General features: G+C 41.2%; 1 protein-coding gene across 1 annotated transcript; it reads left to right on the forward strand.

Annotated features, from left to right (window-relative positions):
- Positions 1-2,804: 2,804 nt before the first annotated feature.
- Positions 2,805-23,803, forward strand: mfn1b (mitofusin 1b). The gene is made up of 18 exons (XM_084065814.1): positions 2,805-2,962; positions 4,015-4,172; positions 4,759-4,894; positions 5,402-5,564; positions 9,671-9,795; positions 10,313-10,421; positions 11,988-12,095; positions 12,610-12,763; positions 14,125-14,192; positions 16,106-16,227; positions 16,971-17,097; positions 17,266-17,370; positions 17,837-17,939; positions 19,291-19,517; positions 20,875-21,045; positions 21,567-21,763; positions 22,418-22,552; positions 22,967-23,803. Exons 2-18 carry the CDS (start codon positions 4,025-4,027, stop codon positions 23,034-23,036), a joined length of 2,268 nt encoding a protein of 755 aa, XP_083921940.1. The 5' UTR covers positions 2,805-2,962; positions 4,015-4,024; the 3' UTR covers positions 23,037-23,803.
- The last annotated feature ends 1,673 nt before the right edge of the window (positions 23,804-25,476 follow it).

Here is a 25,476-nt window from a genome sequence, read left to right on the forward strand (position 1 = left end):
GTTTAATCCACAGTCCGGTTGGATTAAATTCCTTCACGTCAGAGGCTGTGACAGCCAATAAACAGCAACTAACTGCAAACAAGAGAGATACCGTAGGCCTACTTACTTATCCACCTGCTGTTTTTTCTTCCTGGACATTTTAGTTCTCCATCATAAATCCGCACGTAGTCATAAAAAAAGAAAAAGTGAAAAATGAAATTATTCCTGGTTGTCGAGACGACCAGCAGCACCAATATAGATTTGAGTTCTTAAAGCTTGAATGGAGAATGGAAGTACAGTAGTAGCAGAGCAGGTGTGTAGCTGTGTGTGTGTGTGTATGATATGTCACAGTGGGGGGTCCGCACTGAGCGACAGAGAGGCGTTTCCTGTGGTCCACTGTCCCATTCATAAGCAATGACATGGCACTTATGAATAAGCACCCTGGACGTAGGCCTATAGCAATAACAAATAGGCCTAAATGTAATTGTTTTTGGATGCAATCTAAAGCACAGTTTCCCAAACAGTGGGTCGGGACCCATACAGTATGTGGGTTATGGACCAATTTTTATGGGTTGCGAGTAAATACCCCTTTATTTTTCGTTTCCTACATTTTGTTTTTAATTATTATTATTTCAAAAGTTTTTTTAAAAATGCATTCAAAAATTATGCAAAGAAGGAAAAAAAAATCCATTATCCATTAATTAGAGGTAAAAAATGATTTTAAGATGTAGTGAAAATAGCTGATCTACAAGCTCACAACATGTCGCATCGCAACGTGTTGTGAGCTTGTAGATCTGCTATTTTCACTAGTTTGGGTCCCGAGGAGACATCTTTTTTTTTTTTTGGTCTTGAGCTTAAAGGTTTGGTAACCACTGACCTAAAGTCCTGGGACTGTCATTTAATCACATAGACAAACAACAGATAGATATGACTGGGCTGCCAGACAGATCTAGACGCCTAATTCCTTTATTGTTCCTTTGCTTGGTTTGGTCACTAGCCAGAAGAGATATGCTTTATCTGCCGAGTTAAAGTGGTTGTAATAATAAAGCTGTGAGTTTTCAACAGGGCAGGATGTTCCACACTGGAGGAAAGCAAACTACATTAAGCAACCGATCAACAAAGCCTACACGAGTTGAACTGGACGAGAGAAGAACCCTGGCCTGCAGGCACTGCAGTCTTAGCCTGGGACCAGACGAATCTGAAAGACGAAAGGAAGCACTATGGCTTGTTTCCATTGGGGTCCATGTGTATTCAATGAATCTAAACCTGGCTGTAAGTGCTCTTTTAGAGCGGTTTTGAAGGAGAGTAAGGATTCACACTTTTTTATGACTGTTGGTAGGGCACTCCACATTTTGGTGGCATAGCAGTAGAACGAATTTAACCCCCTTGTTTGAGACAAATCTGGGTTGAACATGATTTGTGTAGCTGGGTAGCTTGTGTTTGTGGACGTCTTTGAAGTAGTTTGACCGGTTCATGGGTGTCTTTGTGGTTTAGTGTATCTTGTAGACAAGGCCCATTACAAGTTGCTTTATTCTGTCCTCTACCCTGAGCCATCCCACCCTAGCAAAGTGAGCAGGGGTTAAATGAGTTGTAGATTAAAGTAAGTAGCCTGAGCAGTTTGTTTTGGGATGTCTGGAGCCTTGTTTTTTAAGGCCTATTAAAACCCTGTGTCAGAGTCAGCATTTTATGTTGTTGGTTATTGGTTGTGCTTTTAAAACTGTTTTAAAAGTTCCTTTGTGGTGCTGTGGTACCATGAGGTGCATGCATAGTCGAAGTGACATTGGATGAGTGCTCCTGCTAGAGTCCTCAATGTATTCCTACTGACCAGTGAGGAGAGCCTGTACAAAAATCGTGTTAAAAAATAAAAATAATAATAGTGTTAGCAGAGGTCAAACTACAGCGGCTCTGCATGAGAACCATAACACATAAAAACACCGAACTTCACGGGGGAAATAAATAAAGAATAAAAACATGGAGACAGGAGACACAGAGCCTTCTCATACACAGCTTCTCAAGGAACTAGCTGCCCTCACCTAGCAGTGAGGCTTTTTATTGAACAGACACCACACCCAAATCAGCTCTATAATACACGCCCACTCACAGGTGGCATCGTTCAATCAATCAGTGTAAATAATCAAATCATACATCAACATAAAGAAACAGTCATCTTTAAGTTTGCCTCTTATAAACCACATTATTACAAATGAGAGCATAACTCAACAAATAGTGATAAAAATGATTAGCCTACAGCACTGCATACATAAAGAAGTCTAAAACATTGGTTCTCAAAGTGGGGTCCTGGGACCCCCAGGGGTACTTGAGGGGGTTCCAGGGGGTCCTCAGCTAAATGATGGATAGGAACCAAATGGACCCTTGTGGGTCTGTAACTCTGAGAGAACGGGTCCATTTGGTACCATTTGTACACTCTCAGAGTTAAAGTAACATTGATTTTACAATATGAATTGGGGTCACTCCTAGAGATAGAAATGCCATTAAATGGGGGTCCGTAGCCTAATGCATGTCAAACCGGGGGGGTCCTTGAAATTAAAATGGCACAGAGCCGTAAAAATCTTCTCTTATGGGGAGTCCCTGGCTTATCTTTTCAAATGGGGGTCAGCGGGCTAATAAGTGTCAATTTGGGGGTCCTTGACAAGAAAAAGTTGGAGAACCACTGGTCTAAAAAAAGGAATTCATAAAGGGGGGAGGGGAAACGCAGTCTCGTGAATACAAGTATGTGAAGGCAACTGTAGTTTGCTCATCACTGATTGGATACTGTCCGCTGCGTCACTCGACCACGCCCCCCTTCCTGTCCTGTCCCTGCAGGAGAGAGATGACCAGTGGAGAAGGTTAGCCAGGCTGTCACCAATAACTTAACCTCTCATCCAACTCACAACAAACCACCGACACTCATCGATACTGCGATCGATCGACTCATTATTTACATGTGTTATGTTGAGAAGACACCGATCGTCTTCAGAACGTGGTAAGGACATAACAAACCGTTCAGCTTGACAGACAGGGAGCATTAGGATTGCTAATTTAATGTTAGCTTCGCTAGCTTCACACTAGCATGCGTTCACTGGTTATAAAACCACTGGGATTTGAATCAGATATAAGAGAGAGAAGTTGTAATATGTATGTATCGACAGCAGATGCAGCTCTAACCACTCCTCCCTGACTTATAAAGTGTAGTATTATGGTCACTGTGTGATGTTTAAGTGGCTAGCTTTGCTGGTTCATTTAGTCTTAAAATGACTTTCAAATACTGCACAGGACAAGTTCTTTAATGGCTATTTGATTTAGGACCGTGAGCAGTGGTGGAAAAAAATCTCGATTTTTTTACTTAAGTAAAAGTATCAATACTGCCATATAGAAATACTCTGTTACAAGAAAAAGTTCTGTATTCAAAATGTACTTGAGTAAAAATATAAAAGCATTGGCATCAAAATATACTTTTAAAAAGTTGAAAGTATTCATTGTGCAGACTGTCCCATAACTCCATTTCAGTTCAAAATGTATTAAAATCTTTAGATAGCAGACCTACAAGCTCACACACAATGCATCGTGTCGCATTGTGAGCTTGTAGATCTGCTATTTTCAAATGGTCGAAATGTATATAGGGCTGAAGTGTTTAATGTGTGTTTTGTAATAATAATAAAAATCTACACAGGGTTAGTCTACAGCAAATTGGAAATACTCCAGTAAAGTTAAAATACCTCAAAATCTTTACTTGAGTAAATGTACTTTACACCACTGCACATTGTACCCGGCTCTAACCACTCCTCCCTGACTTTTAAAGTGTATTATTATTATTATGGTCACCTTGGATGTTTAACTAGCTAGCTTAGCTGGTTCATTTAGTCTTAAAATGACTTTAAACAACTGCACAGAACAAGTTATTTAATGGCTATTTTATTTTTTTGAACAGGTCGAGTTATAATGGGTTTGAACTAACTTTAAAACAACACATTACGCTGGTGAAAGTCAGTCAGAGCCATGATGCCATCATCATCTATTGACATTCCTTCCAAATAGATTGACAGCCATGGCTTCAGCCCCCCCGCTCAGAAGAACAGACTCAGCTCAGGGAGACTTGTCACCTCTGAAGCACTTTGTCTTGGCCAAGAAGAAGATCAGTGATGTATTTGAACAACTGTTGGAGTATGTGAAGGAAAGCTCTGCGTTTGTTGAAGGTGAGTGTCAGGCTGTCACAATTACATTTTTTTTTCTTCAGAAATGGCTGATCTACAAGCTTACAACACGTCACGAAGTAACGTGTTGTAAGCTTGTAGATCTAGCTATCCTCCTATAATTCGACAAAGCTCTGTGTGTGCGGTGAGCCCAAAATCTCTTCTGCCCGATTCTCCTCAGTGGCTGGAGCAATTGATCTGAATTTGCACACAGCCATTGACCATTACCATGTGCACGGAACACCAAAGCCCGTTTTTCGCTTTCCCCAAATGTCAGCTGTTCATTTGCGTTTTTGTGTTCGCTGGCTCCCGGGTTGCCAAATCATGGGTGCATATCCCCCCCATGGGTATGGTCTAGTTGCTGCTAATTTTGTGTTTTGTGAAAATGTTTGAAAATGTTTGAACATTTTTCCACATAGAAACGATTATGACGATTTTGCTAAATAATTACGATTATCTCAAATACTTGCAATTAGACGATTATGTAATAATTGTGACAGGCGCACTGAGTGTCTGTCATTTCATTTGGACCTTGACATCTGAATGTCAAAGATAGCAGTTTTAATCTGTGTGTGTGTGTGTGTGATAGAAACCTGTCAGAATAAAGCACTGGAGAACATTGCAAGTCTGGACCAAGAGAGGCAGATCCAGGCTTACACTGACAAACTGACTGTCATTAAGGAGGTTCTGGCACGAAGGAACATGAAGGTGGCCTTCTTTGGCAGGTAAAAGATTGTAACTCACTTCCACTTTTGTTTCATGTTCTCTTTGAATGAACACTTGTTCCTGCAAACCGCTTGACAAATCGGACAGGGATATCCTCAAGAAACTATTTTGCTTTTGGTTTCATATTCATTGCATTTTCTGTTTTCTCTTTGTGTGTATTACAAGCATTACAATTTCCCATGCCTTTGACTCTTCAACACCTGTCATGTTCTATATAATGGATGTTGCAATGTTTAGTTTAGTTTATTCGAAAAGGATCAACCTACAGTTAAAACTTCACGAGGATAATACAACAGGTGTCCAGGACTTATGATACAGGCCACACTGTGTTTTCCATTATGTGAAAGTAAGGCTGTGTATTTGAGTTAAAGCAATTATTGCTGATTGACTGTTTTTGAATGGTGACCTTGTAGATCGGCTATTGTCTCTATTTTGGTTCAACACCATGGTACGACAAAGTAAAAAACAGAGCTTAAGTGGTTAAAATCTTTTCCATTTGACCGCAGGACAAGTAATGGGAAGAGCACAGTGATCAATGCCTTGCTGAGAGATCGGGTTCTTCCCAGTGGCATCGGCCACACCACCAACTGTTTCCTGAGCGTGGAGGGCACCGATGAAGACAAGGCCTATCTGAAGACAGAGGGCTCTGAGGAGGAACAGAGCATCAAGGTGTGTGTGTGTGTGTGTGTGTGTGTGTGTGTGTGTGTGTGTGTGTGTGTGTGTGTGTGTGTGTGTGTGTGTGTGTGTGTGTGTGTGTGTGTGTGTGTGTGTGTGTGTGTGTGTGTGTGTGTGTGTGTGTGTGTGTTTCTAAAAGTTATTCATGTCAAGGGCGGTCGGACCCCCAAATTAATATGTATTTGGCCGCGGACCCCCATCTGAAAATATTTTGTGCCAGGGAGGGACCCCATACAAGATTTGTGTTGTTAAAATGTTTCAAAAATATTCAAAATTTGTCCAAAATGTTCAACATTATTTGAAAATAGCCAATTTATATAGGGTTAAAATGGTTGAACAGATTTTTATGCTATAAACTTAATTAGTTGTGGAACCCCTGGACCCCCCTCAAGGACCCTTGGGGGTCCCCGGACCCCAGTTTGAGAACCACTGGGCTGTGTGAGCAAATTATTATTTGTCCAGGAGAGTTTTTCTGAGCACGCCGTGCCTCAGGAGGATGGCAAGAGGTGGCCTGACAATTGGAAGATTCTCAGTTAAATCCCAGCTATTTACTTATGATATGCCATTGTGTCCCTGAGCAAGACACTGACCTCCTAACTGCTCTTGATGAGCAGGTTGGCGCCTTGGGTGGCTATGTAGCGGTCCCGGCTGGCCATTAAAAGGGTGAAGTCTGACTGATGATTTTTTGGTGGTTCTTTATTAAATCAACGTAGAAACTGGCGAAGAAAACACAAAATACATAACATAAATCAATACAATAATCCATTAATGTCATCAAATCTCAAATGGCACAATACATTTTCCCATCAAATCTATGGGCCTATATCACAAAATTAACTTACAGAATGCATAAACCTTCTTATAGAAAAATACATGAAAAAGGTACAAACTATAGCAATAACCCTCAGATAATAAAAGCCAACAATAAGATCACTCAGATAACAATAAGATCATATAAACAGTGCAACAAAACCATCAAGGGTTTGGGTTTGGTATAGGGTTAGTATTGGAAACGTCATGAACAGCTCTGATACATAACCTATGATTGGTTCCAAAGTGAATTAGTTAATAGTGTATTTTGCAACAAAATAGTTGCAACACTGTGTGTGTCTCTAGATATACACTAGTGCAGTAAGCTAAATGTTTTATGTTGTAGTATTTTCTCTATACCTTTAGGGTAGAATTGAAAGATGTTTGCTTGGTTACATGCCAAAGACTGACTTTCCAGACATAATTTAGCAGCATTTGGCAGGTGGGAGGTGTCCTGTTTCCCACCCTAATTGGGACACACACACAACGTAGTTATACCCAGCATGTGTGACCTGAACATATACAGTACCAGCTGAACTCGCTCTTCAGTAATACAGGATGTAAAGGGTGAAGTCTGACTGATGATTTTTTGGTGGTTCTTTATTAAATCAACGTAGAAACTGGCGAAGAAAACACAAAATACATAACATAAATCAATACAATAATCCATTAATGTCATCAAATCTCAAATGGCACAATACATTTTCCCATCAAATCTATGGGCCTATATCACAAAATTAACTTACAGAATGCATAAACCTTCTTATAGAAAAATACATGAAAAAGGTACAAACTATAGCAATAACCCTCAGATAATAAAAGCCAACAATAAGATCACTCAGATAACAATAAGATCATATAAACAGTGCAACAAAACCATCAAGGGTTTGGGTTTGGTATAGGGTTAGTATTGGAAACGTCGGAGCGCTGCGCTGTCGGAGGAATGGGTTACATGGCGGCTTTCCGACATGTCGCCTTTCCGACGTTAACGAACCCTATACCTAACCCTCACCCTAACCCTAACCGCACGCGGAAGCCACTAGTCGGAGTGGCGAGATGTCGGCATGGAAGACGGTTACCGGAGGAATGCGCTGTCGGACTAACGTATTGCACCCGACAGTGGCATGGTGTGTGGCTTCCATTCGTTCCAAGTTTGTCATTTTAACCTTCCGTCCGTCCGTCACCCATCCTTCCAGGGTCCATTGGCGTCCGTCCTTAACCCATCCTTCCAGGGTCTATTAGTTTACAAACATTTGCAACACTGTGCAGTCCTTTCTGCTCCTCTACCACCGAGCCTATCTTAATGTTTGCTGCCAGGCACCTGTAGCCCCATACTGGCCATCAGCACCAGGTGAACATGATTATTGTAGCTGGCATGCAGCTGGCATGTCCCTGTGGGCAGGAAACACTACAAATAAAAGCCTTGCAGACCTGATGTTTGGGCAGGAAGCCCAAAATAAAAGTCTCAGGGACAACATATTTGTGCTCAAGTAACCCCCCTTCGGGTCCGTTACAGGCTACCTCTGTCAGTGTTGTGTGTGGATGGGTGGATGTGAGGTGTGAATTTGAGACATACTGTAAGTGCTTTGAGTGGGTGCCTTTGCACTATGTAAAATAATGCTGTCGATTTACCAATTAGTAATTGCCCAATACAATCACACTGGTGCAGGTTGGAGTGATTGAGGATATAGGATGGACATGGACGCATGCACGCACGCACGCACGCACGCACGCACGCACGCACGCACGCACGCACGCACGCACGCACACACACACACACATGCACAGAAAAAGAATGCATACACTAATTAAAACCAGACATTCTTTATCACTGACTGGTCTCGGTTCAAGATTGTTATAGATATATGTATTTGTTACATCTTATAAATAAGTACACAAGAGTAAAATGATTTGGTATCAGTTCCTCAACAATACATTATTAAGAATAACAACAAGTAGAAAGGTAAAGAAATGGCAAGTATGTACTTGCCAGTATGTACATAGCACATGGTTCATGTGTGTTTTGAAAACAACGGTCCAAAGGGCAAAAGACTAGGACCCTGCCTTGCGTGTCGCTTTACCCCTTATCCCTAAACGTATTAGCTTATAAAAATAGTAAAAATGGCAAATTAGTTTAGGGATAAGGCGTAAGGCGGCGCACAAGATAGGGCCCTAGTAGTCACGGGGTTTTAGCAGTTGAGGAAGTATTGCTGTACTCTCCAATTGGTTGCTTGATAAAATAGAAGCTAATTAACTTACTGTAGGTCCTCCAGACAACACAGAGCTAAGCCCATGTCTTAGATGAATTGGCTTTGAGCATACAGTGACATGAACAGCTCTGATACATAACCTATGATTGGTTCCAAAGTGAATTAGTTAATAGTGTATTTTGCAACAAAATAGTTGCAACACTGTGTGTGTCTCTAGATATACACTAGTGCAGTAAGCTAAATGTTTTATGTTGTAGTATTTTCTCTATACCTTTAGGGTAGAATTGAAAGATGTTTGCTTGGTTACATGCCAAAGACTGACTTTCCAGACATAATTTAGCAGCATTTGGCAGGTGGGAGGTGTCCTGTTTCCCACCCTAATTGGGACACACACACAACGTAGTTATACCCAGCATGTGTGACCTGAACATATACAGTACCAGCTGAACTCGCTCTTCAGTAATACAGGATGTTTACAATGGTGTCAGGTGTCTGAAATGGTAGAGCGGCATGTGGGGTAGACTTTAACCTGCTGAACTCTCGAGTCAGCATTGGTTGGACACTGGGAATACTACATTGTTAGAGAGCCAAGGTGTCTTAGATATTATATAGGCAATAGGACAATATTTAGGCTAGTGTTTTTGTTTGCAGCTAATTATGTGAATTACTTGAAATTCTTTGCACTCAGGAGCCATTTTGAACAATGTTTTGTGCCTGCAAGTGCCTATACTCAGCTTTATTTGTATTTCCATTTAATATTATTACATTTATTCGGTATTGCAGTTTGCACATTCTGCACATACCAGTGAGGACAGCCATGAGGGAATGACCAATGTTCTGTTGACTCGCATACCATTCATAAACGTGGAGTTTTTTCTCTGAGTGGAATCTGAATTTGAAGCTCTGGTGTGATGATGTTGTTTTTTACTGGTGTCTTGTGATATTCGGACTTATCAAGTCTGTTCTGATTTCCTGACTTGTACCAGCATGTCTGTCGTTTTGTCCTGAATCTGTGAAGCAAAAGTCACATGTGGAAATGAATAACGTTTCTATTCTATTGCATTCTTCCCTGTGCTGCAGACGGTTAACCAGCTGGCACATGCACTTCATATGGATGAGAGTCTGGACGCCGGCTGTCTAGTCCGAGTCTTCTGGCCAAAGACCAAGTGCGCCCTGCTGCGAGATGACCTGGTGCTAGTCGACAGGTAACTGCTGGGATTCTTGGTAGCCATCGGTCTGTAAAGTTTGGGAAAGTAGTCTGTGATAGTTTTCCAGGTCTTGGGAACTTTCTAGGACTTGGAAATGTGTACAAATAGAAAACTATCCATGGCACAGAATCTGCTACTATGTTGGATTCCATAGGCCTTTCATTAGAATTGGATATAGAATACCTGTGACCAGTATTATGCACTGTTTAGAAACCTCTGCTCTGTTTGGTCAATTCTTCTGCTCAAACCCCTGAGCTGATATGACCTCCTCTACCACTGAGCGGCAAGACATTTTTCAAGTTTGAAGTATAAAATGGGGCTTAAGTGTGTTATCATAATGCACTTTGAGGTGCTTTAAGGTGCGGTGCGCATGGGTACAATTTTCAAATATTATATCCATATATTTATGTGCGCTCTGCACATTATATCTAATTACATATGTGTGTGTGTACATTTCTGTGTGCATATGTTTGTGTGCCACTTGCTTTGACCTCCTGGCCCCTCTTTGCCTCAGTCCCGGGACAGATGTCACATCAGAGCTGGACAGCTGGATTGACAAGTTTTGCCTGGATGCTGATGTCTTTGTGCTGGTGGCCAACTCTGAATCCACGCTTATGAACACGGTAACGCTTCTACAGAGCAAGGCCATTAGCCGTAGAACGTCTTTTTATCCTGCCTTTAGAGTGCAAATCATTGTGATCATTGCTTGTTGAAGTTGAAGCAATTGGAGTTCAGCGTCTCGCTCAAGGACACTTCGACACTAACTCTGGGGGAGCCTGGGATCCAACTGGGAACCTTGCAATTCCCATCCGGCCACTCTACCCTTGCGCCACTGCCGCCGATTGATTACATACAATCAATAAAACACAAACTGGCGCGAAGATTTAAGAAAAGGAAAGCATCTGTGTACATTTTGGATTTTAGTGTCGGCTATTCAAAAACAGCGGATATACAAGCTCACACCGCATCACTTTGTGCCGGGCTGCGAGGTTGTACATCTGCTATTTTTTTTACATTTTTGAAAAATCTTGAAAGAACTACTGGTTTAGAAGGCATTTGTAGGAACGGCCTCAGGTCTTAATGGGTTAAATGGTCTTGTAGAAACAACTGGGACTGACTGCAGTACAGTAACTCAAATGGCTCCACTCCAGTTTAAAGTTCATGTCTATTACAACAGTCTGATTAGACTAAGTCTAAGATAAAATCTCCTGTTGTTGGTAGATGACGCTGTCTTTTGTGGCAATGTTTAGATGGAAAATCTAGCAGTATGTTTTTAGTACCTCTCAGTCACATACCCTCTCACTGAGAGAAGAACTTCATGTAGCACTTGAATTACTGGAGTTAATGTAATGATAATAATAACACATTGAATGTTTTCAGAGGGATCAATTATAGAACATCTGTTGCGTATGAATATGTCCTGTTGTTGGCAAAACATGAGAGAGTTGAGTTAAAAGTATGCGCTTGTGCATTATGAACTAGTTGAGAATGGAGGGATGTGTCTGGCTCCATGTTTATGACCCAGCGGTACACTGGCCCTGTTCTCTGTGCTCAGGCATTCCTGCTATGCTCACACAGCTACTTATCCTGGCCAGGGCTCTTAAAGGGAAAGGACATGTATTACCCTAGCTATGGTTCTTAAAGGGAAAGGACATGCATTCCCCTAGCTTTGGTTCTTAAAGGGAAAGGACACACAATCCTCTAGCCAGGGCTCTTAACCGCTTAAACTCTATATACTTAAATAGCCGATCTACAAGCTCATAACTCATCTCGATATGGCATGTTGTGAGCTTGTAGATTTTTCTTTTTACTTTTTGTCAAGGGACACCAGGTTGAAAGTGGTTAAAGGGAAAGGACACACATTCCCCACATTGCTGCTCAATACAAATTAACTATGAGGTCATTTGAGGTCATTCATGGGCTGTGTTCCCTCTGTAAATGAACCAGATAACATATCTAGTGACAAATGAACATCCGCTTTTCCTGTGAAGAGTAAATACATGCATTTATTGCACACATCCAGCAGCTCGCTTGCACATTGTTCTTCAATTGATTTCCGGAAAGACAAGACTTAGCTTACTGGTTACACATTGATGTCTAATGAGACCACATTTTAAAGGATGGATTTTCATCTTTTTCGGTTGCTGCTGACAGACTGTTTGTTTCTTGTTTTCTCTCATGTCATTCAGGAGAAACATTTCTTCCACAAGGTGAACGAGCGTCTGTCCAAACCCAACATCTTCATCCTCAATAACCGCTGGGATGCTTCAGCAAACGAACCAGAGTACATGGAGGATGTGAGTCGGCCCTCTAGTTATCAGATCAGCTATGGTTTGAGTAAAAGAGTAAAACTATATTACATTATGTTCCATTAGTGTGTGTCACTAGTCATCATGTTGACTAAGTTGCAATGTATGTTCAACTGTTTTGTTAAAAAAATTATGACCGAAATAAACTAAACTAACTGTTTATATTAGTTATCTATTACTCATGGTTTACAATGCTTTGTTAAATCAGTGGTTTTCCAACTTTTTGTGCGCATGGCACAGCAGTGGGAAAGTCAAAATGCCAACTTATTGTGTAGCAATAATAATGTGTGGTTGTCACAAAATCCCAGTTTTAGTAGCTAAATAGCTAATATTAATTAAAATTAGTTATTATAGATTAAATATCACACGAGTACTGTGGGTTTTGCGTTTACTTTGGTAGAGTTTTCTTTTTCAAAAACATTTGAAACCTTTGACATTGTTGACGCCGTTGTCAAAGAAACAACAACTGCGGTGTTAATGTAAAAACTATGTCTGCTTCCAGGTGAGGAAGCAACACACGGACCGATGTGTCAACTTCCTAGTGGAGGAGCTGAAGGTGGTGGACCGCCATCTGGCGCCTGACCGCATCTTCTTTGTGTCTGCCAAAGAAGTGCTCAACTCCCGGATGCAGCGTGCACAGGGCATGCCCGAAGGCGGTGAGCAGGCTGACGTACCTAAGCAATGTTCAGATTGGTCAGGCCCAGACTGATGTTTTTTTTTGGCCTGTCCAGATAGGAATCAGATTGGTTGTTATTAGGGATGAGAGAGACGATATTATCACGGTAATCAAAATATGCTTAAAAATTTAAATGCCACTTTTGTTAACCACTTGAACCCCCAGCATCCCTATTCTGGGGGAAACTTTTGCCAAAAATAGCCGATCTACAAGCTCACAACGCGTTGCATTGCAAGGTGTTGTGGGCTTGTAGATCGGCTATTTTTGGCAAATTGATTTGTGTAGAGTGAAATATGAGCATACCACGTATTTATCAGGTATAGAGTGTTTAAGTGGTACTGAATTTGCAGCTCAACAAGCTAATTCATCCTAGTGTATGACGGAGGAATAAAATCTCTGTGATACAATTAACGTTTTTCTTTTCACGATAAACAATAACGATTATCGTCCCGTTTTCAAGTCTGAACAGCAGTAATACACATGGAAACATATTTTTGCAGATCAGATTTGAACCACATATGTAGGTGGTTTGCAATATACTGTTGACTTCCTCTGACCACACAGTGTCACTATTTACCCTTTTGAGGGTACAGTATTATTGTAGAAAACAAATAAGCATAGAAATAAGAAGAAACACAGCATATTTGTGACATCTGTTACATATACAGTAATTGTGTTGTAGTTTGGGATACACCTTTACCTTTATTTGGGATTAAAATCCTAAAATTGTAATTCTAAGTACCTCGCCAGCCCCTGTATAATCATAACCACAGCCAAACTATGAAACTGTCAGGCCAAAGTATGTTATCAGCTACCAGCAGTACCGGCAGCAGGCTGAGCCACTTTTATTCATTCATTCTTTGTTCCCTCACCTTTTTTTCTTCTTTTTTTTTACCTTGGAACTCGGGAAGGTTGTATTGGGAACTGATTTAGTCTGGCTCCATCACATTGATTGTGTGAATTAAACAAGCAGACCAGCCTACTACCTATAGGCCAGTCTGCTTGAATGATTTGGACCAAAATTCATATTACTGTACAGTAGTGGTCTTAATTTAGCCCAGATAGTGTAAAACAAAAGCCTTGACCGGTAGTCTGTGGTTGACTCTCAGAGGTAAATTAACACTTGTTGTCATTTATCTCTTGTTTGAATTATTTGTTGTAGGTTCTAAAAATCTTTTTTTGTTGTTGTTATAGATGATGCAACATATTACTGAATTGATATGGCCTGCATGCCCAGTTGAGAAGAAGTTTCTTAGCTTTCAATCTATTGTATAAGTGGGTTTAGGACAGAGATGTAAATGAAGAGGCAGATGTTCTGTAATGTTGTGTTGTGTCTAACAGGTGGTGCCCTTGCAGAGGGCTTCCAGGAGAGACTGAAGGAGTTCCAGAGCTTTGAAAAAAGTTTTAAGGCAAGTGTGCGCAAGGTCGAGTGAGAGATTGTGTCTGTATGTACGCACCTTTGCATGTATTTGTGTGGGTGAAAATATCTATTGTTCTTATCTGTTGTCCATTAAGCTAAACCCGTTTCACTCTTTGAAATGAAGATCTACTTTACTTCTCAATAAGAACATAGAATTCAATGCATTCAATGGGCTTCTCAATGAAGCATGGACCAAAGTTGAGGTGAAATCAAATCAAATCAAATCAAATCAAATCAGTGTGTACTCATGAAGTAGGTGTGTAGTCAGGTCAATGCAAACTAAGATGACAAGACCAGGCTGATTCATGCTGAGGTTGGTGCACGATAAGCGTTGTAGGCAAATCCAGTCTGCCATACGCTCTGGTTAATGCTACTGGTACTAGTGGCGGAAGCTGGAGTAGCAACCATAAAGTCATTAAGACCAACCGATGCCCTGACCAATGACAGATTTTTGGGTCAGATGTTGACCAATATTTTGTAAAAAAAAAACACACACCCAAATCAGTTTTTGATACATTTTCAAAAATGTTCAGATTTACAAGCTTGTAGATGTGCAATCTTTCTGAAGATTTTTGAAAACTACACATCTGGTGCATAATGTCGATGTCATCAAAAAAGTCAAATAATGGCCAATATATCGGCCAATCCGATGAATGAATTATGAATCCAATAGCGCGTGTGTGTGTGTGTGTGTGTGTGTGTGTGGCTCTAAGTGTGTGTAGCTCTAAAGTGTATGAGATGGTTTGGAGGGGAAGGAGGAAGTGGTTATCATGGTTTTCCCAATCATAGCAGCAGACATACTGTACAGTGAAAGTGACTGACCTACCTACCTACCTACCCCACACTGTGGGTATGCCGTCTGTTACTCCATACTGTCCACACTGTCCAGGACTGATCACCACAACTTGGACCTCTAAACTGCACCCTAGAATCTATCTCCCCTAGACAAATCAATGTGCATTTTCCATCAACCTGCGTCTTCATTGCTGAAGTCTAGATTTACTTAGGCGAGGACATCCATTTCTTTCAGTTCCAGTTTCATTCTGTTTTTCTTGAGTTGTTTTAAGTTATTGTTGTCATTTATGTTTAACTGGGGTGTATTAAATAACTATATGTTCTGTATTTTAAGAGAAAGTTACAATTAAATGTAATCAAAAAGTGGAGTGCACACATCCAACCTGCACAAGTGCAGGGCAGATAAAAATGGATAGAGTCCGCACACTGTTAGAACTTGCTCCTATTGTGTTAATTGATGATCAACGTTTCGATCCCCTAAGAATCGTCCATTAGAGAAGTTATGATTAAACCCACGTAAATAGAACTGAAGAGACTCGTTGCCTTTGGCATATCTGTTACCTACTGTGGGCTTTTTGAAGTACAGTGAGAGTAAATTATTGTGCATAATGACTACATGTATTGAATTGTCATTACACTGTAAGCCAGCATGCAACGGTGTATTATCTTCAGTCACCGGCGCTAAAAGAACAAAACTCTATTTTATACAGTAGCATTTTACAACATGCCTAGTAACTGTGTACCCCAAAACAACATGTTCATATCATCATACACATATTCGTATTTTATTATTCATATTTTGTTGTTTTTTTGTGTTCTTTGTTGAGTTTGTTACATATGATTTATTATATTGTTTCACCGACACATTACTGTGACATTACAAACTCGGTGGCTGTGGGACACGAGATACACACACTGCTACTGCATTTTCAGGTTCATTTCTGTGGGCATGTTGTCCTCCATGTTGCAGTAGCAGGTGTCTTATCTTGTCGAGGTGTTTTGGTCCAGGTCCCTGACCGTGTGCATGTGTATATACACACACTCACATGGCATGGCGTCAGTAACACCCTGAATGGTCACAGTAACGTGTGTGTTATGGCCTCGCAGGAGTGTATCTCGCAGTCAGCAGTGAAAACAAAGTTTGAGCAGCACACTATCAGGGCCAAGCTGATCATCGAAACGGTCAAGGGAATCATGGATGCCATCAACATCGAGGCAGCAGATAAGAGGTAGGTGGTCTCTTTCCATCAGATGTGTTTTTTGTTTCCTATTACTATTTGCTCTTCTGGTTGCAACAGATTATGGGCTGAGTTTTCCTGGATGCTTTTTATAACCGACACAGTTTCATCATCTGGAGTCCTGTCCTCCACCATATTCCGACCGACTGTGGGCATTTTGATCTTATGTCACACTCGGGGTGGGCTTTCCCTCCCTGAGTGTGACTACAGGAAGTGCAGTATAACTTTTTAAAAACTCCTCCAGTCGTTCTCCGTTGGACAAGCTCAGTGGTCTTGTGGTTAGAGTCTTCTCTGAGATTGGGAGGTCTGGGTTCAATTCCCCGGCCGGGTCATACCAAAGACTATCAAAAATGGGACCCAATGCCTCCCTGCTTGGCACTCAGCTTCAAGGGTTGGACTGGGGGGGTAAGTCCCTGCGACTTACTAGCATCATGTCCAGGGGGTGCACTTGTACATCAAGCTGCCTCACGCTACAGAAACAGGAGATAGGCTCCTGCCCTGTCGGCCACATGGCTGGAGCCCCACTCGTTTCTGTGTTGGTGGCGTAAGCTTTGAAGTAGGGCTGTTTGGTGATGGCTAAAACAACAATACATTCTGGGAGTAAGATTATTGGTCTCCATTTCATTAACTATTTTAGTTCACTTGCTGCATCTAATACTAACATCGTCAGTATTTTGCGAAAGAAAAAAAAACCTTTTGTGACATCACTTCCTGTTGGGGTTCTGGGGTTCTAGAGTGGCGGCATTAGAAGAGAGAGACCTCCTGATGGATCGTCTGGAGTTTGTCAGGAAGCAACTCAGCCTGCTAATCGATGACATTAAGAAGAGAATCAAGTTGGTCAGCGAGGAGGTGGAGGCCAAGGTAACATAGACCAGTGGCTCTCAACATTTTCATGCCAAGGACCCACAAATTGACATGCCCAATAGGGACGGCAGGTTGAAAGTGTTTAAACAGGCCTTACATTGTGTTGTTGGTACCATAGGTGCACAGTATACAGAAGTGCAGATTCATGTTGGTTTTCTCGTCCAGGTGGCCAGTGCCATGGGGGAAGAGATATGCCGTCTCAACATCATCATTGAGGAGTTCCATGCCGACTTCCACCCCTCAACTCACGTCCTCAAGATCTACAAATCTGTGAGTGGAGCCCACTTCTATACTGTTGGATATGTTGAGCACGAAATCCCAAGGTGACATTTGAAGTAACTGCAAACTAAATCTGCCATAGCCACAGTGGCTTTATTATTTAAAGTTGTTTTTAAATAAATGGCAAATGCGACGTTGCAGTTTCCTGAGAGATGAATGAAGTCAATCTGAAATGCTGCCTATTCTTATTCTGAGACTTTCATTCTGACCGTTGACTCTTAATAGAGGAACTTTGCACCACTTTTGTTAGGGTCCTATGCTCACTATAGGACGGTAACATTTCTGTCTACTCGCTCTGTGTCTTAGAGGTGGATTGTGGATAGTTTGAAAATGTGTCTGCAGATGATTTTATTTTAATCGATTCTTATTCTTATAATGAGCATCATTGAGGACCAATTATATGGTTGAAAATCGATACGTTGTTCCTTAAACCTCTGTGACTGTTGACCTTTGACAGGAGCTGTTGTCCCATGTGGAGGAGGGCATGGGCAAGAACCTGGCCTTCCGCTGCTCAGACGCCGTCAACAAGTCCGTTCAGGTCTCACAGAGAGACATGATAGGTAACAGCAGTTGGCCTAACAAAAGCACCCCCCCCTTTTACACAGTCTGTCTCTGTATCAGTTAGGTTCCCAACTTTTTCTTGATCAGAGCCCACTTGAAAATCTTGAAAGCGTTCGCGGCCCACCCGTCAGACCACTTAACTTAACACATTGACTGCCAAGGACACAATATTGCGTCCATTCAAATCCAACGCTTGACTGCCAAAGACGCAATATTGCGTCTGTAAAAAAAAATCTTGTTTTTAGTGATTACGCTAGAGGGTGCTCTTCTCCAACCTATGAATAATGCCTTGACTTCCAGAGATAACAATGATAGAACCGTAAATGACGTCATCCAAAAACAAATCACTTCGTCCACGACAATGTTATCAGATTTAGAAAAACACATCTAGCTCGGATTTCTTCTCCCAGACTGCGTTTTTTGTAAAAACGAGCTATATTCAACTGCCGATAACTACAGAACGGACGATCGCGGTCAAAAAAAAAATGTTCTGGTGGAAAGAAGAGAGACTCGTCCTTCCACCGAGACATTATATGTTTACAAACTTTACATCCGGGTAAATTTCTTTTTTTTGTGGATTGTCAAAAACACTCAAAATAAGGTAAAACCGCTGGCAGTGGCGGATGAATTCATTAATGAATTAATACCTGGTAATGAATGTGTTAACAAGGCAGCTGGCATGGACAGATGGGTGGTCTGCGTGCATTTTCAAGGCAGTTTGTATTTTAATTATCAACCAATCGGTTGTGTTCTGGCTTGGATCAATGGAACGAACGTAGTATACTTTTTAAGTTCTTATTTATCTGTATCACCGATAATATAATATTGAATTATTTCTATGACAAGTAGTCTTCAAGTAAAATGTCATGATCGTGACAGCCCTACTTGAGAGCGCACACCATCGTCTGCAACAGCCAGCGCCCGGCTATATTTACCTCCATCTCCTGATGGCATCGCTGCGTGTCATATCATGCTACGCGCACGTCATTATGTCACACAAGCAAGCATGCATGCTGTGCTTGATGACAGTGTTGTTGGATAAGGCATTATGCACCCTCTTGTAACCCGGCCAGGGGCAATGTTATGAGACATGGTGGCATGACTGCCAACGAGAGCAGAATGGGGCTCATTCATTCTAAATTTACTACACAATCATATCCCGGCCAACTTACTTTACAATGATGAAATACAGGAAGCAAAGTGGAGGAAATGTAATGATTAAATTCTAGTTGAAGATGAGCGACTTATCTTCAACTAGATTTTGGGTCAAATTCTAATCAGTTTAACATTTAACCTCAAAACAAGAACTAACAAATAAAATCCAAATGTCCTTCCCTATCGTCCTCTCAGAGAGCATGCAGCCTCTGCTGCCCCCTGCGGTCCAGAATCAGATCAACATGCTGGTGCCCAGCAGGAAGTTTGACCTGAGCTACGACCTGAACTGTGCCACGCTCTGCAGTGACTTCCAGGAGAACATTGACTTCCAGTTCTCTCTGGGATGGAAGACCCTCGTCCACCGCTACCTGGGGCCCGCCAACGCACAGAGGGCCCTCAAACTGGTAGACCAGAACTTCCAGGTACAGGTTGGGAGCGTGGAAGAGCAAGGATCAGTCAGTTTAACCCATTAAGACCGGGAACAGCATCTGTGTCATATTGAGGTTTCTTTTGGCTATAAAAAAAATAGCAGATATACAAGCTCATAGCGTGTGGCACCGAGTGCCGTGCACTATGAGCTTGTAGATCTGCTATTTTAGAAAACTCTTGAAAATGTGTGCAAATCTTTGAATATACATATTTTTAAAGCAAACATTTTTAACTCAAATCTTTGCTTCTGGGGGGGGGGGGGGGTTCCTGGAACAACATATTTTGAGATGGGGGTCCGCGGCCAAATACATATCATTTTGGGGGCCCTTGACATGAAAAAGTTTGAGAACCACTGATTTATAGCAACATAAGTTTTCAAAAAACTGTTAGGATTTAGAAGATATTTGTAGAATCCCCAGAAGCAAAGATTTGAGTTGCAAACGTTCGCTTTAAAACATTTATATATTCAATGATTTGCACAAACAAGAAAAATAGCAGATCTACAAACTCATAGCACGGCACGTGCCGCGCTATGAGCTTGTATATCTGCTATTTTTGAATAGCCAAAGTATAAGATAATGGTTTGATTTGATTTTGATTTTATTTGGATCTCTTTTAGCCGAGGCTAATCTTCCAAGAGTCCAGCAAGCAGAAATACAATACATTACATACGTACAGTGTACAATACTGATAAAAATTACAATAAACATATTGCAACATACCATAATGTAAAAACAGTACCAATATACAGAGTTACACAATAAAAAGATGTAACTCATCTCACATACACACCTACTACTAGGCCTTAGGCCTGTTGCACCTAAGGGATGACCATGGATACCCATGGTGGACTATGCATGGCAGGGGCGTCCTCCTCCCTGAGCCAGGCCTAGACCTGACCGCATACCATTGTAAAAACTATTTATTACTATAAAAATAGGACTACAAAAAAAAGCACGAATCATTAAACAAACATCCAAATTATTGCAATGAGTTCCATATTTTGACCGCAATAAAAATAAAAGATCTGCTTCCCATGATAGTTTTTATTTTAGGTATAACATAGTGGTTTTTGCATCTTGATCTTGTGTTGACCAGATGACTGTCACGAACTAATGTCAACCGATTCCTTACACTAACTGGCTTGTTAGACACATTAATCTTTGTAATCAGTGCAAAAGATTGCTGTCTCACACATTCAGATACTGTGGGCCATCCCATTATGCTTTGCAGTTCAACCGTACCAATTTCATATCCACATCTTCTTATTGGATTAAATTGGGAGAAAAGGAAAAAAAGGTAATTGTCAGAATAATCATTATAATGATCCCATATCCATCCTTGTCTCAGAGCGCTCAACCAGTGGCCCACACGCCGTCCTCAGGCCCGGCCTCCATCGCAGCCCCGCCCAACCAGGAGACGGCTGTCATGACACAAGAAGAGATGATGGTGGCCATGGCAACCAACTTGGCATCCATCACCTCCCGGACCTCCATGAGCGTGGTCATCGTAGGAGGAGTGGTGAGTAGGCCTGGCAAAGTTATTACGTAATCGCCTAATCGAAATGATTTGAGTTTATCAGTTATTTTTTCATTATCGTTTCCAATGTTCCAACATTTTCCGAAAATAGCTGACCTACAAGCTTAGATAACGTCACGAAGGGACGCGTTGGAAAGAAACATGTCACTTTGTGACGCGTTAAAGGGGGCTAATTTGACGCTATTTAAAGTGGAAATGGGATGGATAGTGTTTCTATAGTCCAGTGGTTTTCAAACCTTTTCATTTCAAGGACCCCAGTTCGGTATGCATTACTTAAAACTTAACTTATTAAGTTTCCGTTTTCTACACTCTCGAAGGGTTCATTTGGTTCCTAACTATGAAATCATTTTGCTGGGGACCCACCGGAACTGCCTCAAGGACCCCTGGGGGTCCCCGGACCCCACTTTGAGAACCACTGCTATGGAGTCCATTCTACAAGGGAAATTGGCTTAACTAAATTTGGAAGAAAACATTTGACATTTCTAAAATGTTCATTGTCCCAGGTGTGGCGAACTGTGGGCTGGAGGCTGATCGCCCTCTCTGCCTCGCTGTACGGCATGCTGTACCTGTACGAGAGGCTCACCTGGACCACCAAAGCCAAGGAGCGCACCCTGAAGCGCCAGTTTGTTGACTACGCCACAGAGAAACTGCAGCTCATTGTTACCTTCACCAGCGCCAACTGCAGCCACCAGGTCCAGCAGTAAGTAACAGTGATAATGAGAAATCTTTCTTCGCTGCATAAACCCAATGAACTGGATATTTCCCTTCTAATGCGTGAGGGGGCTGCGTTTAACTTTTTATTTTTGAACGTAATTGGAAAAAGGCACAGTCACCTAATGCATTAGAAGGACAATATTAGTCATCATAACCAGGGATGTGTGTTTTCAATGAGTCTAACATGGAGTCTGAAGTTCAGTGGGTTTATATAGGAGGGGGGGGGGGCCGTGTCTGATAAAATGAATATCAAATATCTACATATTAAACCAAGGAAAAACTGTTTGGGGTGCACACAAAAGCTTGAGTAGACGTACAGAAATGACCACAGAAGTGTTTTAAAGTGAAATATCCCTTTAACCCATTAAGACCTGAGGCTGATTCTACAAAATGACTTCTAAATCGTAACAAGTAAGAATGCCAGCACTAGATGTACCCTGTTTTAATAAACCTCTGGCACCGAATGTGTTAATAGGTTAAACTTAACTACTGAAGCCAGACTCCCTGGAACCTGCAGAATACACACAGTGAGAATCCAACACACACACACCTCCTGTGCCCTGCCTTCAGGCCACTCTGTGTAGGAGCTACGTAACAACATGACGACGTGTGTGTGGTGCCCTGCCCTCTGTGTTTCCAGGGAGATGGCCATGACGTTCGCCAGGCTGTGTCAGCAGGTGGACCAGACACAGAAGGAGCTGGAGGCAGAGATCAGCCGGCTGACGGCCAACATAGAGCAGCTGGAGACCGTCCAGAGTCACTCCAAGATCCTACGGTCAGTGGTACCAGTGGTGTAAAGTAACTTAAGAACATTTACTCAAGTACTGTACTTATACTTCTACTCCACTACAATTATTTGACAACTTTAGTTACTTTGTAGATTTGGATTATTATTACAAAACATTCCTTAACCGCTTCAGTCCTATGCATACTTAAGCTATTTGAAAATAGTCGATCTACAAGCTTGTTTGCTTTAATATATATATTCAAGGATGTTCACGATAAAAATAAAGCAGATCTGTGCCGTGCTATGAGCTTGTATATCTATTTTTGAATAGCCCAAAGTATCAAATAATGGTTATAGCAAAAAAATCTAAAATGACAAAGTAAATGTGTTCCCAATCCCGGATTGAATGGGATAACTCAAGACATTAAACCAATTTTTAAAATACGTTTCTCCCCCTTTTAGACACAAAGCCACTGCACTGGAGACACAGTTGGAGGCCTTCACAAATCAGTATCTACAACCTCAGCAGTGATCTGCAGGTTGTTCCTCTCTTCACCTTGGCTCCCGTCGATCTCCAGTCCTAAAGGTCGGACCCTCCTCCCACCCTGGCGTTGGGAAGATTGGATAAAGACGATGCCCAGCCTCGACAGTATTTCCTCCAAAATAAGAAAACCTTCCTCCCACACATATCACGTTTTGTGTGGCTGCACCTCAACCAACGGACCGCAATGAACAAACTATGGAACAAAACTGCCCGTAATACAAACACAACATTGCGTGGATTGGTGGTTTGAGAAGGTGCTGTTGAACAGCGTAAAACCTCATTTGGTATGAAGGTCAGGAGGTGCTGTGTGTGATACCACTACCAGACTAACTGTGAATGCCTTTTTGACTCCCTGTAGTGAATGTGTGTGCGTGTGTGTGTATAAAAGTGTGTACATGGAAAGCTTTTGAGGCATGTGATCTGTAATTTGGTGGTTTATCGTGGTATGGCAATGGCACAGATAGAGGAAAAAAAGGCAGAAATCTTATTTTTGTTGAATAATCAGTAACTAGTTTAATTTGCTGAGGGGGGAAAATAATTTAAAGGGAAAACTTGTCATTTCTCAAAATAAATTGACTGAACAATCCATACTGTATAGACATATTTTGATAACCTCATGTCATTTGTATTATAATTGGACCTGATCTGTCATAGGAATTTCAGTGATCTCCACTTTGTAAATGTTTTTCTTTCCTTGAATGCGAGTTGAAATACCTACCCATTCCCCAGACTGTATTAAAATATGATTTGTGTATAATATTGATGTCTCCCTTGATGCACTAGAAAGAGCACACATTGTGGCCTCCATATGCATAAACATGTGTCAAGACATTTCTTTTGACACTTAACTTCAGATGTTAAAATGAACCAAGACAGGTGTTCTTGGTTAAAAGCTTTTTTTTTTATTGGTTACAATATCAACTCATGGCAACATATCAGTATCACCAAGCCACTGTACAAATACAAAAAAAAAGGAATTTGGTGTGAAAAGACTATAAAAATTATTCCATAACAAGTGATTATAATTTCACACAATAGCACTGTAAGATAATTATCATGGCACCAAGTCCCTGGTTTTCACTGGCTTAAAACAATAAATAAAAATAAATTGAAGAAAAGTCAGAACTATAGGTTGTAGAGCCAAATGGCAGCATGTTAATGTTATGACTCGTGACCACAGTCACGCCATAAATTCTAACTCAATTAGTGGCATGTGATTGTAATTTCTCATTGTAACAAAAACTAAGGTTTTTTGTTCTAGATTCATTAACAAATATGGAGGGTAGTGCAAAAAAATGCAAAATACCGCCGTAGGGATGGACAATACAATAGTGCCAGTGTTTCATCAGCTCTTTGAAGTCAAAACACCTGAACTCTACACAGTGTGGTCTAATCTCATAGCCACAAACCCCAACTTTTAACTCTCAATCTAAAGTACAGCCAAACAAGAGTGAGGTTACCACTGAAGAGTGCTTAAGTAACACACATACCTACCCACTGGGAAACTTCCCATCAGCAGCGGTGGCACTTTTGAGCGTACTAATATGTATACATCAACTGTATACATGTACAATTATAAAAAGGTGGCGCGTTAATTCATTGAATACTAAAAACCAGCAGACTTAACCATTTCTGACAAAACATCTGGAAAAAGCGCAAGCTGGTATGAGGGCTATAAAATCTTGTGGATTCTCAACTGGGTAATGTAAACCCAACAGGAGACTGTAGGCAAAATATGAACAGTATGGTGAAATTCACTGTTGAGCACCTTTTGATAAGCAATCTACTTACTGCTATGGAATAGACTGCACAGGTATGTACAGTAGAAGAGTGGTTATACTATTCCAAGGTCAGCATGCCAATACTGTTGCATTGCGATCAAATGTAATGACTGATTACTACGTCAGCGATACAGGGGTTCCCTTTTTATTAAGAGCAATGGTGTAGTTGGAATTTAACAGCTCATGGTTGAAACAACACTGGCGTCCCATTTATTTGGGGAGGGTGGAGAGGTTGAAGTTAAAAAGAAGTCAATTACATTGTTGCCTTTTCGTTTCTTTTTTTTTTTACAACAAATGAACCATTGAAGTCTCATTGCATTGATTGAAAAATAAACGTGGATGTATTGTAAGCACTGATGACCAAATGTTTTTTTTCTTCTTCTTCTTCTTCAGGACAAAACCCATCTTTAGACTAGCAATTGATCTTTTCATAGGAAACAGATTAAGTCAAACATATTTTGATTTGAATCGGTGGGAAATGCTGGCATTGAAAGTAAGTAACGCAAGCGAAAATGAAAATGATTTTGTCACCTTGACTAGTTTTCAGTTCACAGCTCAGGGTCCATGGATAACAATGGCACAAATGAGAAAAGTAACACTTAGTTCTAGTCCCCCCCCACCCCCTCCCCCTCCCCCACACACACACA

The sequence above is a fragment of the Gymnoscopelus microlampas genome (genome assembly GCF_963454915.1).
Source record: "Gymnoscopelus microlampas genome assembly, chromosome: 9".
NCBI lineage: Eukaryota > Metazoa > Chordata > Actinopteri > Myctophiformes > Myctophidae > Gymnoscopelus > Gymnoscopelus microlampas.